General features: G+C 35.3%; 2 protein-coding genes across 2 annotated transcripts in view; one reads left to right on the forward strand and one right to left on the reverse strand.

Annotated features, from left to right (window-relative positions):
• Nucleotides 1-16: 16 nt before the first annotated feature.
• LOC136806824 (DENN domain-containing protein 11-like) overlaps nucleotides 17-13,721 on the forward strand; it is a 32,097-nt gene continuing 18,392 nt past the window's right edge. The window contains exon 1 of the mRNA XM_067063405.1: nucleotides 17-219. Within this exon, the coding sequence (XP_066919506.1) occupies nucleotides 105-219 (115 nt within the window). The 5' untranslated portion in view covers nucleotides 17-104. The remainder of the gene's footprint in view (nucleotides 220-13,721) is intronic.
• LOC136806823 (uncharacterized) lies at nucleotides 5,408-11,452 on the reverse strand. Its single transcript, XM_067063404.1, has 4 exons — nucleotides 11,217-11,452; nucleotides 10,574-10,789; nucleotides 6,724-7,273; nucleotides 5,408-6,132 (listed from the first exon to the last, which is right to left on the reverse strand). Exons 1-4 carry the CDS (start codon nucleotides 11,321-11,323, stop codon nucleotides 5,803-5,805), a joined length of 1,203 nt encoding a protein of 400 aa, XP_066919505.1. The 5' UTR covers nucleotides 11,324-11,452; the 3' UTR covers nucleotides 5,408-5,802.

Genomic DNA, 13,721 nt, shown 5'->3' on the forward strand with positions numbered 1-13,721 from the left:
GTGAAAATTTTTCACTTTCGATTTCAAACTTTTATTTGGTTAAAAAATGATTTCTGTCAGAGATTTTTAAAAGTGTTAAAACTATCTATGAATTATTCGATACAATGGACAACCTTGCCTACATAGAAGATTCATCAACGCAAAGTGATGATCATCAAATGGAACTACTAGAAGACTTTATAATTGGACTTTTTGTGGTGGTTTTTGACACCAAAAAAGGTAAAGCTGATTTTTTAGCAAAACTGCTACACTTCCCCCTTCACTGTACCAGATGGTGTCAATCGAACGAATCGAACGCCGAATCAATTGAACATAATCGAATAAATTTCCATTCGATTGTCGAACACAATCGATTTGAATTGAATATCACCCAGAATTTGCTATTCAATTGATTGCTTCGATTAGGTTCAATTTTATTTGATTATGTCTATGCTCGATTAGGCTCGATTACGTTTGATTTATTCAATTGCATTCGCATTGATCACTCTCATCTTTTGAGGCACTTGCACGCTTGCTCTTATCTGATTTTCCAATGGCGTACAGTTAACTGCTCTAACAGTGTAGACTTAAACTTGTATATCAAAATTACGGGATTTCGAGTACGGGCCGATTTTGAGTGGTTTCATTTTCGATTTCAATTTAATATCTTAGCAACGTGGTGTTCGTCCATAGTTACAGGGGTTTGTGCAAAAAACTAAACATAGAAAGATTTCCAAATCCCCCGTTTTGATTAATGCAATGAAAAATGAAAATGTTTCACTTTTTTGCACCTATTCTTCAAAATGAAAATATTTAAGAATATACCTTTTTTCAAAGAGGCCACCCTGTTGAATAATTATGTAGTCCAGCAGAAAACAATGATTATAGACCTTTTTTCAAAGAGGACGTCCTGTTGAATAATTATGTAGTCCAGCCATAAAAACAATATGATAGAGCCATGCATAATTACATTATTGTATTTAATTATGCATGGTTTTATCATTGTTTTTCTGCTGGACTACATAATTATTCAACAGGGTGGCCTCTTTGAAAAAAGGTCTATTATGCATAGCTCTATCATTGTTTTTATGGCTGGACTACATAATTATTCAACAGGGCGTCCTCTTTGAAAAAAGGTCTATTTAAGTTCTTCTTTTATTCAATGATTTTTTAACAGCACTCTGTTGTCAATCTAACTCTCTCATCAAATTCCTGCTTTCTTCAGTAAATTGAAGATGAGAAAAAACCTAAGCCACGGATCACGGATTGAAACAAATATATGAAAGTGGGATTTTACAGCTGCCTGTCGTGCAAGGCACTGAGAGGCCATGGTACCACAAAGAAGGGTATTTGAAATGCGGCAACCTTATTGGTGGAAATTTGATAAACAGCTCTGAAGGAGCACTGGGAAGCAATCAAAGAGACCACTTTCATTTTTGTTGCAGATTTCTACAAAAACTTCTCTCAGGGATTACTTGTCAATGTACATGTACACATGTGTTGTGTCAACTTGTCAGCATTGTATTTTTGTAAAGGGAAAGATAAAAGAGGTAAGACTGGCCTAGTTTCTAATCCTGATATAGGAGTTTAAGTTTAGACTGGCTAACTTGGGACTATCTGACAAAACATGGGACGGCAATTCGGCCACCATTTCACCAAACTTCCAAAGTCATTTGATTTGAGTTAATGAACGATGTATTAAAAAACACACAATTTCTCGTACTGAATAGACTTTTAAATCGAAATTCTTTTAAATCCGTAGTGAAACACATGCAAATGTCTGGAATGAAGAACTCTAAATTAGTGGCAAAATGATGGAGCGTTTGACGTCACCCGCGCAGCAAGTTAAACACTCGTAATTTGTTAATCCCACCAGGCGATAGACGGCAGCGTTCTCTAATTCTCCAATCGGCGTCCGGTCATTTTGAATAAAAACAAAAAAGTTAAAAAGGGTGCGCTATCAGTGAAAGTTATCCTGACATGTTATGACAGAAAGTATGATTGATAAACTTGGTCGAGTTATCAAAACAAATTTGTTGTCAAAGAGATTTAACAGTATGTGAAAATATAGGCCAGATATCAACAGTCCCATGTTTCCACCAATCGTCCCAAGTTAGAGCAGTTGACGGTATTGGTAGCCCACACAAAAGCTCTAGACGAATGGGCTAATTTAATTGCAATTAATTTCAATAGAACATAATTTGAACCAAATCAAATACACTCGAATATTACCCTGGAATCCGCTGTTCGATTGAGATTCGATTGTGTTTGGAAATCGAATTGCAATTATTCGCTCGTGTTTGATTACATTAATTACATCTTACACATTCGATTATTGGTTCTAACGCAATTTTCATTCAAACTTGTTCGATTAACACCGTCTGGACTGTACCGATTGTTTGAATTTTACTCAGCAGCATGGAATGAACCCCCGCAGCCTGCAGGGGGGGGGGAGGGCTACACCAAAATCTTCCTGAAAAAGGCTGGGGGCTAGATTTGTTTTTAATTTCAGGGTGTATATACCTATGATCTATGGGGGTACCTGGGGTAAATAACTATCATTATTCTTTTTAATTATAAAAATATACAATTTTTTCATTTCTTGACATATACTCAAGTCACAGGGGGTACCAATCACAGGGGTACCTACTAACGTCTGTTGTTTGGGGTCACCTAAAATTCAGGGGGTACCTATTTTCTTAGGGGTGCCTAAACCCCTGGTCCATGCCATGCTGCAGCAGTTTTTCTTTGATTTTTACTTTGTGAATAGGGTATTACCCATGGCTTTCTTAGATTCATAGTGAAGCAGGACAAACATGGTATGATGTCAAAATCCTGTGTCTCAAATAATAGATGTACCTTTACCCTGAATAAATATTTGGTCATTTTGATCAACATTGAAATACTTTTTATAACTACTAAAGCATTAAAGGGATGAAATTAAATCACATGTTTTGTAACATTTAGCATGTGTGTAGTTCTGAGCAAAATCTCGAAATATTTTTCCCTAACTATTTTCCAAAGTTAAGATATTAAGTTACAAGTTTTTGGCTTTTAGGATGAAATTTCAACGTAAGAACCGTGTAAGAACCCATTTTCAAAAATTTGAAATTTTGATATCTCGATTTTGGAAAATTGTTACAGTAAAACACAAAAATACTTTGAGGTTTTACTAAGAACTGCAGTTTAAGGTAATCTGAATATCTCAAACGATCTGATTATTCCTTTAATGATTTTAGTGATACTGTCTTGTCGCTGTTGACAAATCCAAAGTTCCAATCTCAAAATTATTGCCTGAGAAAACAAAGAATTGTTTTGTTTGTCTGAGCATGAATTTTTTAGATTGACCCTGCTTCATGTAGATGACACCATAACTCTGTGCAATGCTAACACCTTGTTTAATTCTGCCATAGCATTATCTGGTCTGCAAAGTATGTAGTTAGATGGATTTTTTCAAACAGCTTACTCAGACGGTTTATTTATAAACATTTAAAAGACCAGATAGTTGCTATAATAGAATTAGACCAAGTTTGAATTAAGATTGTGAGAAAACTAAAAATTTTATGTATCTAACTTTTCACCATCAGATAGAAGAAAGGCTAACTTAAATTTATTTAGGCTTTTATACTTTTTAAATTTGCTTCACGTGTTCAAAAGTTATGAAGAAAATTCTCTTTCGAAAAAGCGTCATTTTTGAGAAAAAATAGGGGATCAAATTCAAGCATACAAAACACTGAAAAAAGCTATTTTGATTCTTTTTTAATACACAAAGATAATTTTTTCAAATTTTTGTTATAACTTTTGAGCGTGAAGCAAATTTAAAGTATGATAGCTCAAAATTCAAGTTAGTTATTCCTCCTTTGAATGGCGAAAGGTTTAGATTACGTAATCAGGTCGAATACTAATAATATTATCGTCATCTTAAGCGTTCTTTTATATTATTCTTCCACCTTACAGCATGAACATATAAACGACTGGACATCTATCTTTTATTGTCTCTTTGAAGCGAGCTTCGTTGCCGCCAATATTTCAAAATTGATATGAAAAATCCGAGAATATTCCGTCATAATTTTATTTCTTTGAATTATTTAGGTAAAAGGATTAATAGAGCTTGAACATCAGTCATAATTCACAAAAAAAATTATTCTCGAATTTTTTCACACGTTTGCAATATATTTTATCAACACTTTCAACTCTGAAATGCAGAATTTCAACTGCGTGTATACTTTTGAATCACTTTTGTCACTCCAATAATTTTTTTGATGACGTGAAAAAAATAACTTGCCAAAGTTGAGAGCCTGTGTCATAAGAATATCAAAATTTGAATGTGACACTCTCTTAAATTACTCGACACTTTTAAGTCAAAATTTAGAAATATCAGTCGGAGTTTTGACAAGCTGACGATGATTTTGTCTCTGTTATCTTTGTTATAATATAGATAAAATACTTAAAAAGAGTAGAACAGACTTTTGTCGAAGTTTTGACGTTGTTAGCAAGGTATTCCCAAGAGGTGTATCATCAAAATACATTGTTTCCTTTTATGTTTTAACGAGGCGGCAACGAAGCTAGCAGTGTTATCTTCAAAAATACAAAGGAGATGGATGTCCAGTCGTTTAAATGTTCATGCTTACAGCTACTTGTTTCAAATACCCGCCTCTGCGTACTATACTAAGGCCACGAAGTATACTACGACCTCTTAATATGCTAAGATATTTGACTCGTATTACGTCGTTAGTATACTAAGAGGTTATATAGTATGCTAAGAGATTGATGTCTTAGAATGCCAAGAGCGTGACGATTTTCTCAGCGTCGAAGACTTTGTGGGAGTTAATATAGAAATCTTTTTTATTTAGAGTTACCTCTAATCAATAAATAATTTTACTTCAGTCTCAGATATTTGGGATAGAAATATTCTAATCAACGGGTAGACCAAGAGTGGAGAGCAGTTTTTCCGGTAGACCATTTTTTACGCTGCGATTACGGCAAGGTCTTAGTATGCTACGGTTAAATACGACTGCGTAATAATGGTTACCTTGTATTTTTATTACTACAATCAAAGTCATGGTATTTGAGAAAAAAAGGGAAATTCCTAAGAAATCTTAAAACCACAAACGATTTGGAAGCGCTCTAAATTAGGTTGGGCGGGTAGAGTTTTAACTCTGAGTTTTAACGCCAAGAATGGTCCAATATGGCTCAGAATATAGCTTGGAAGTCTATAAACCCCTCCCGAATTGAAATATTAGTTAATAAATTTATCAATTTGCCCAAAAGCGACTTTTTCGCCCGAACTTTAAATTGCTGAAAACGAGGAATTAACCAAAATTCCCAATATATTTTGACTGAGATTGTAGTATGTACTCGAATGATGATGACGAAATTAAGTCATCCTAAGAAAGCAGAGAAAACAAAAAAAAAGAGTGCAAGAGTCTTGAAAGCAAACATTTTATTTCTGAACTCTAACTATCCGAAGATAATTCAAAATATCCTTATTAGATGCTACACAATTATATTCATTTTACTTAAAAATAAATGAAGCATTTTATCCATCGCACATACCCCGTGTTCGTTTCCCAAACTGGGATCTAACTTTTGATTACTTTTACCAATTTGTTTCCCCACATTACTTTGGCCCCGTTACAAAAAAATAAGCATTAAAATTACTCAAATGAAAAACTTCACTCTTTTTAGCACGATATCTTCTCAAAAACCAAACATTTTAATCGCCCATACTATCTCTCGATCGTTACCCAAACTGATTTTTACATTCCCCATATGTTACCTTACATAATTTTGTCCCCGTTATAGATAATTTAAACATTAAAATCATACAAATGAAAATTTCGCTGTTTTCGCACAACATCTTCTAAGAAACCAAACATATTCATTACCCATATCATCTCTATCGTTACCTAAACTGGCGTCCAGATCTCCTTTCTTCAATCCCTTTACGTCCGAACCAGATTTTTTTACAACTTTTTCACATTTCTTCTTGTCTGTAAGAACATCACGTGACACGTCGATGATTGGTTTAGGGGCTCTCAACTCTGGCTGATCCAAAGTTGGGTTACATATCATCTTTTGTGGGTCTTTTGGGTCAACTTGGGCAATGGTTAATCTTTGCGATAATCCTTTTGTGAAATCGTAGGCTGCGTCCTATGGAATGACATAAATGATACTCTTTTGATAAAAGAACAATCAAATTTTGGTGATTGGGCTTTTCCAGAAAATGTCCGTACATGGGGGTGAAGGATATAGTGTCTGTAGGGTAGTGAAAAATCTACAAAATTTGCCTTGTCTGGGGGCTAAATTTGCTCTGTTTGAGGTTAATTTTGTGGTAATTGATGCTTGTCCGGGGGGACAGTCACAATGTCCGGGAGGTAAATTTCCAAGAAATGTTATATCCTCCACCCCCCCCATATTCAAAAGCCCATTTCGGGCTTCTAATGTTCTTTATAAGGACCTTCTAAATCATTACTTTACCTCTTCTTCTGAAGTTTCAATTTAAGCCTCAGATCATACTCAATCGAGTCCTTATAGAAACTGGAAAAATAAATAAACGTATGATCACATTATCTATAAATAAGCAATCGATCGACATGTAAAAAAAAAACACCTGAAATAGTGTACCTTATTTACACAAGGCTACAATTTTGTGACTCTTTGGCCCAAAAATTGCCAAAACTTTTAATAATAACTCATTTCGTTCTATTTACTGTACATAAAAATGTAGGTAGTTACACATACCTTGCAAACCATGACGTAATCATTTTCGCATTGCCAGACTTGTTTCAAGATGGCGTACAAGTTTTTATTCTCCGTTTTCAACCTGTTGGCATCTTCTTGTGCTTTCTTCAAACCACCATTCTTGATGATGAGTTTTTCTTGTCCAGTATAAATAAAATAATGATGTAATTTCTCGTCTTTGATTTTAGTACTACCTCTTGCGTGGTCTTGGTGATAAGAGTTGAGTAAGAAATCAGAAAGTTTATCACCTTTCTTCTTCAAGTAATCTGTTTCAGTATAATTTCTAAACTTATCATTTTGGAATGTAGGAACTTTTAATCGTCCATCTCTGGCCATTGGCACTAACATGCGTTTGATAAACCAATGTGCCATTTCGTGTGCAGGCGCTCCTCTTCCAGTGAAAGGATATTTGACGCCTACACCACATGAACATGATAAGCCATTGTTTCCCATCTGTGGCGGACAGCACCAACCTTCTTTGTTTCCACTAAGATACAACTTGGTTAGTTTTCCGTAACGTCGAAGCCATTCATTACCAGCGAAGAGATATCTGAAATAGACCAATAATGACGAATTGAAATTACTTTCATATTACTATTGTTTCATTTAATTATTCCCTTATTATCGGCCCAGCGCTAGCAATAGGGCCTTTCATTAGCACTTTTCCGTCCGTCCGTGTATCTGTCTGTCCGTTTTGGTAGAAACGGCGCTTAAAACCAGTAACACACTTTTTAATTTTGCCGTCTGTAGAAGGAAACGCTTGGCTAAAGGCCGGTTTCCACTTGCGCGCGCTACGATCGCACTTTTGGGCTTCAATCCTTTTTGCTTGGAAAAAAGATTACGTCATAAAAATGTAGTGCGCGCTTGAAAAAAAAGTTGAACACATTTCAACTTTTTTCAACCGTTACGTCAGTTCGCGCCAATGGAGTTGCTTCATTTTTCTTTTGACCAATAGCGTGGAAGCTTTGCTCGAAAAAGCGCGATCGAAGCGCGCGCAAGTGGAGACCGGCCTTTATAAACCTTTTTCAACATTCTGCCATATCTTATAGCCTTTGCTCAAGTTTTCATAAAGTTTTATGAGTGAAAATTCTACCTTAAATCACTTTCATTTTTAGTTTCTTGTTTTCATGGTCAAAAAGACTTTATAAATTTTTAGGAAATAATGGCTTCTGATATAGAAATAAATAAACTGAAGTGCAGCTGATGTGTAAAATTGAATAAGATTGGAACTTTTTTCTTGATGCTACATAAGAAAACAGTCACTTCTGGATCTGTCGCTGTTCAGGCTGTTAACAAAACCACGTGCGGTGGTCAGTGGTGGGACATGGTATGATTTTCAAACTCAACACATAATTATTTCAAGTAAACTGATTCTGGAATTTGGTAATGGACACTAATATGGAGCCCATGTGTAAATTGGAACAAGATTAGGACTTTTTTCATGATTCTACACGTATATTAAATAAAATGGTCATTTTTGGATCTGTCGCATTTGACGATTGGTGCATGGTGGCTTGATTTGTCAAACTCGACACAGAATTATTTCAAATAAGCTGATTATGGAATCGTGTTAATGGAGACTAAAATGCAGCTCATGTGTAAATTTGAACAAGATTAGGACTTTTTTCATGATTCTACACGTATATTGAATAAAATGGTCATTTTTGGCTCTGTCGCATTAACCGATCGGTGGCTTGATTTTTCAAACTCGACTCACATGATTATTTAAAGTACAAACTGATTCTGGAATCTGTTAATTGACACTAAAATGCAGCTCATGGGTAAATTTGAACTAGATTGAAACATTTTTCATGGTTACAATGCATGAACAGTGAAAATGGTCATTTCTGGATCTGTCACATTAACTGTTAACTCACATTAAATCTCATGAATTATATTAGCCTTGATATGCTGACCATAAACTATTTTATCGTCTAGTTTTTTAAAGATTATTTTTCTGGTTTACGGTCTGGTCCAACTAACATGCCTGCAGGGATATTTCTCCCTGAATATGTGAGTGCACCTAATTGGTTAAAAAGCGCCCACTCACTATTTATTCGCGGGTTTTTAAAAATATTTTTCTATGGGTGCGCATAATTTATGGAAACTTTCCACCTAGGACATTTTTATTCCAACTCACCCCCCGCTTATTAAGTTTTGAGATTTTTTCCAACCTCACCCCGCTTATTCCAAACCCCCCAACTATTAGGTACCGTGAGATTGGGTAACCATAGTGGGAACCCCCCTAACTTTAGGGGGGGGTTGGAGGTTTTCAGAAAAATTTAAGCAGGTGGGGGTTAGCCTGCTCACAAATCTTAGGTGGGGGTTACCCTATACAGGTGGGGGTGACTTTTTTCAGGTGGGGGTTGGAGAGTTTATTTACTAGTTTTCTTATTTTGACTCAAAAACTTTCTTTCAACCCTGCTCATCATAAACATATACATTGACAGTAAAAATCTATTTCTTCCCAAGTCTAATAATTATAACAAAAGATGTATGAAGTATAAAAAGCTTAAAAATTATTTTCAAGTGATTAACCTTGCTTACCCTCAAAATTGTTAAAACAGTCAAAAACTTTTTTCAGGTGGGGGTTGGAAACTTTTCAGAATTTAGGTGGGGGTGGTCCAAGAAGGTGGGGGTTGGGTTGGTAGCATTTTTCAGGTGGGGGTTACCCTATGCAGGTGGGGGTGACTTTATTCAGGTGGGGGTTGGAGGGGTGCTGCCCACTATGGTAACTTGCATCAGTGGAGGCTAACATGCATAGCCCTCAAATGAAAGACCTGGCTGGTCATTAAAATACAACTACGCAGCTCCGCTCGCAGCTCTACTCTACCATTTTTGTTTTGATTTAATTTTGTATTTTAATGACCAGCCAGGTCTTTCATTTGAGGGCTATGCATGTTATGCATGTTATGTTAGCCTGCACTGATGCAAGTTATCCAATCTCACGGTACCTGAGAGTATTCAACCGGGTGAACCTGCGCCGGTTGGTATGAGACCATTCAATAAAATTTCAAGCGTCTAACCAATGAGAAGTACAGCGGAAAAATTTTCCCTGTCTTCACTTTGATCCATGTCAACAGGGTCATACATTTGCTGTTTTGCACGCTCGTTTTCAACACGTTACTTTTCGCTGGGCCTTCAAGCCAACAGGCTTCTTGTTAAGTCAGTAAGGGGAGAAGGTTTCAAGGTCTCTTCGATACTGGCATACCGGTATTCTTTCCTTAATACCGAAATACCGTAAAAAATTATCTCCAAATAGGAATACCTTCGATATAGGAATATAATTTTACACTCTTTTTCCCGCTTTCCTTAGGCTCTGGTCGACTTTTAGGCAATATTTTTAAAGGAAGCTTTTAAAATTTTTGCTTAAATTGTGCCGACTGTGACTGGTTCAATCATGATTTGCCCTGGATCGAACAGTCACAATTTTGACCATATGACAGCTTCTAGATAAAACTTTTTTTCCGAAAATTGATTTTGCCATGGATCTATGTAGAGTCAGATCACAAACAACAAAATTTTTAGTTTTTGAAAAACTAATAATTCCCTTCACAGTAACAACACTTGAAAATGTCCTATCGATTGGTAGTGTGAAGTTTTCTAGCAAAGACTTACACCGCAATAGACTAAGTCCAAGCACTCCCAGGCAGGGTGTTAATATAAGGGTGGAAATATGGTAATAGACTCTCTACATGTTTTTTTATAAGCATAACGTTTATAAGCATATACAGACTCAGTTTTGGATACCTAAACAATGAGAACAATAGAATGCTAAGCATAATGCGAACCTGATATAGGGGCAGACACTTGCTTTAAAATAAAACATGTGACACTAAAAATGGTTTACCTTAACAAGTAACATGCTCTTAACATTGATTCATCCTTGAAGTTCTGGACACCCAGGATCGGAATACCATAAGCGTGATTGTACTTCACGTAAATGCTTTTGATCTTTTTGAGGTTTCTGAGGACAGGATCTTTCTTGAAATTCGCATGATCAATCGTTCGAATGTTTTGGCAGTCGTGTGTAACGTCATCAGGTGGTATTATAACATTGCTCGCCCTATTTTAAAATTAAAATGTAGAATTTCAAGACTAAATGAACAAAATTCCCTTATTTCAAGCACTGTAAAGTAAATTGTGTATCTTTTTTCTGAAAATTTTATTATGCTGCTTAACATAATAGAATCAAAGCATATAAAGAGCAACACAACTGTCTAAATGGCTGAGTGAAAATTCCTTTACCAGTTGGAATTAAATGAAAAGCTAATGCGCAATGGGCTTTTTTCGCGGTTTTTCGGCAAAACAGCGAAAATTAGAACCCGCTAATTACAAATTTGGCCATTTTTCATAATTTTCCATAAAAAGTCCCTAGGAAAATGAAAGAAATTTGTCTTAAACAGCGAAAATTAATTCCCGTGAAATGCGCGATTTGTTTTTCGACCTGGAAAATTAGTTCCCTTAAGGTATGTTCATGTTTAGAAACTTACATTGACTCATCTTCATCCAAATGCCATTTCAACTCACTTGTTGCATAAACAGCAGCTGAAAGTAGTACAAAAGACAACACAAGAAGCTTCTGAAAAGCCATGATCATGTTTCAACTCAGCTCTGAGAATACTAATAAAATTATGTTCAAGGTTTTTTTTATATTAATAAAAGTGGCTAGATTTATACCTAGACTTTGATCAATAACTTTGCTGAGGTAAAGTGCAAAATAAATCTTAATAAAGCTGTGCCAATATTATAAAGTGATAATGAAGAGATGATAACACTTATAACCCATAATCCATATTATTATCAGGGGATTATTATAGAGACTCTGGATTAACATCGAATGAAACGGTGGAGAGTGGGTGTTGTCTTACCATTGTTTCAGAAAACAATCGATATACAGGCTTTGTCCGCAAAGGACAACTGTCATGGCGGCTTGAATAACTCATTTTGAAAAATGATTAATACTCTTTCTAAAAAATTCTTTATCTTTTTATATTTGTACTTTTTCTGGCCAAAAGTTTAAAATAAATGCTAGAATACCTAGCGGATATGAAATCTGGTGCGAGAAAAACTATCAGACTGACATATGAAATCAAACAAAATGCTTATAACAACACGACATTTTCAGCTGAGCATATCTTTCCAAAGTTTCTTCGAGAAGAGCTGAGATTGACATGTATTAGACGTGAGTCTCGTAGCTCAACTGTGATATGAAAATCTTTTGGTGGCACGTTGTGACACGGTCACTTTTTTGAGCTTGAAGTTTGTTTGAAAATTTCCGGTGTCGATGTTCAATTTCTTATACATAGAATGTTTTGCATCTTTCTCACAACTTAAAACTTCATAACAACAGATCATTAGCAATTAAATAGATGAGTTTGACTATCGGAGGAATACTTAAAGTCTCATTTGGGAATTAGATAAGTGCGTTTTGATGAGAAACGAAATTAAAATGCTGCGAAAAATAATTTAATGGTTGAAGGAGAGTGAACAATAATGGCATAAATGTGGACAAGGCTTATCTGTACATGAGAAATTGGCAAAAAATCATCAGTTGTTATTCCAGTGTCTATGATAATTCCATGTTATTATGAAATGTGAAGCAACGTAATAGTTAAAAAAACTACCGCTTTTTCCCACATCACTCCCATAGGATTTTTTTTTCAATATTGGATACAAAGAAATTTTTATACATATTTCTACATATGTATACAGCCATTTTTTCCTTGATTTCACCAACTTGATAAAAGCTGTTAGGTTATTATGTCATATACGAAGTCTTCATGTACTTTCTAGAATGCGCTATTCTTATCGATTTTGTGCCATTTTACTGCCAATCTATCCATGTTGGTTGTGAAATACGCATTATTAGCGCTTCTTTGATGGTAGTAATCATGTTAAGTGGTCTTTTGACTTTTTTTGACCTACCCCGGTGGAGATCCTTTAAATCAACCTGTGTCCGTCCGTCCGTACGTCCGTCTGTCTGATGCAAGCTTTTCTTAGGATCGGTTCATTCGATTTTTCGCACAATGATGCAAAGTAATAATGCCCGGAGTCCGATTTTCGATACTTTACCCGCCGAAAATGCCGGAAATGAGAAACTAGTTGAATCAATGGATCATTGCAACTTAAAATATAAATTTCTTTTATAAATCTTTTTTTGGATTTTGCCTACCATTTCCTGAAAACTAAGTCTCAAGAATTGCTAATAAACTATTTCTCGTATTTTTATCGAATTTTGATGACCATTTTTTGTTTTTTTTCAGTCTCTATACGTTTCTTATTTTACTTCCTTTATTTACATAAATTAATCCTATTTAAGTATCTACCTTATTACATGAATATTGCTAGGCAAGTATTCAACGGCCTTGAAATTAACATGCCAAAAATTGACACGAACTTTTTCAAGGACACCGTGGCTGGATTTAATTAAGGGGGTTTTTATTAACACAAAATTTCTCAATTCGTGTTTAAAATGACTAGTAATATTCGTGTACCTTAAAGGAAGAAATTTTGGCGGGAACTTAATTTACTCCGTCGTCCGCTAAATAAATTCCTGCCAAATTTAAATTTCTCTATTTATTCCCCAAATGTGTGCTATTTCAGGCTTTTAAACAAGTTTTTCCTTTTTCAATGGCGCTATTTGGACAAAAATGTCCTTCATCCACCAAATTAAATTCCCGCCAAATTTAATTTTTTCAGTTAACCGCCATATTAAATACACATGTTTCCTATTGGCAGATTCATGCAAAAGTCACGAAAAACGTCGAGTAAACAAACTTTTGATTGGCGGAGGCATGCAAAGATTACCTCATACTCTGGACATTTTGAAAAAGTGTAGTTTACCAAATTCTATGTCCATGTTGTAAAGCATGCTATGTCGGGCAAACAAACCGACACACTCTGCAGCGCATTAAAGAACATCAACGATCAAGCAGTCCAGTCGGCCGACACCTACAAGCATGCAATACAACAATAACAATGGATGACGTCACAAT

Source organism: Clytia hemisphaerica, unplaced genomic scaffold (genome assembly GCF_902728285.1).
Source record: "Clytia hemisphaerica strain Z4C2 unplaced genomic scaffold, Clytia hemisphaerica genome assembly, whole genome shotgun sequence".
In the NCBI taxonomy this organism is placed as follows: domain Eukaryota; kingdom Metazoa; phylum Cnidaria; class Hydrozoa; order Leptothecata; family Clytiidae; genus Clytia; species Clytia hemisphaerica.

Coding starts and splice junctions, on each gene's coding strand:
- LOC136806823 (XM_067063404.1), bottom strand. CDS start 11,323: ATGATCATGGCTTTTCAGAAGCTTCTTGTGTTGTCTTTTGTACTACTT. Junction 10,790..11,216: donor TTGGATGAAGATGAGTCAAT/GTAAGTTTCTAA, acceptor ATTTTAAAATAG/GGCGAGCAATGTTATAATAC. Junction 6,133..6,723: donor ATTACGTCATGGTTTGCAAG/GTATGTGTAACT, acceptor GTCATTCCATAG/GACGCAGCCTACGATTTCAC.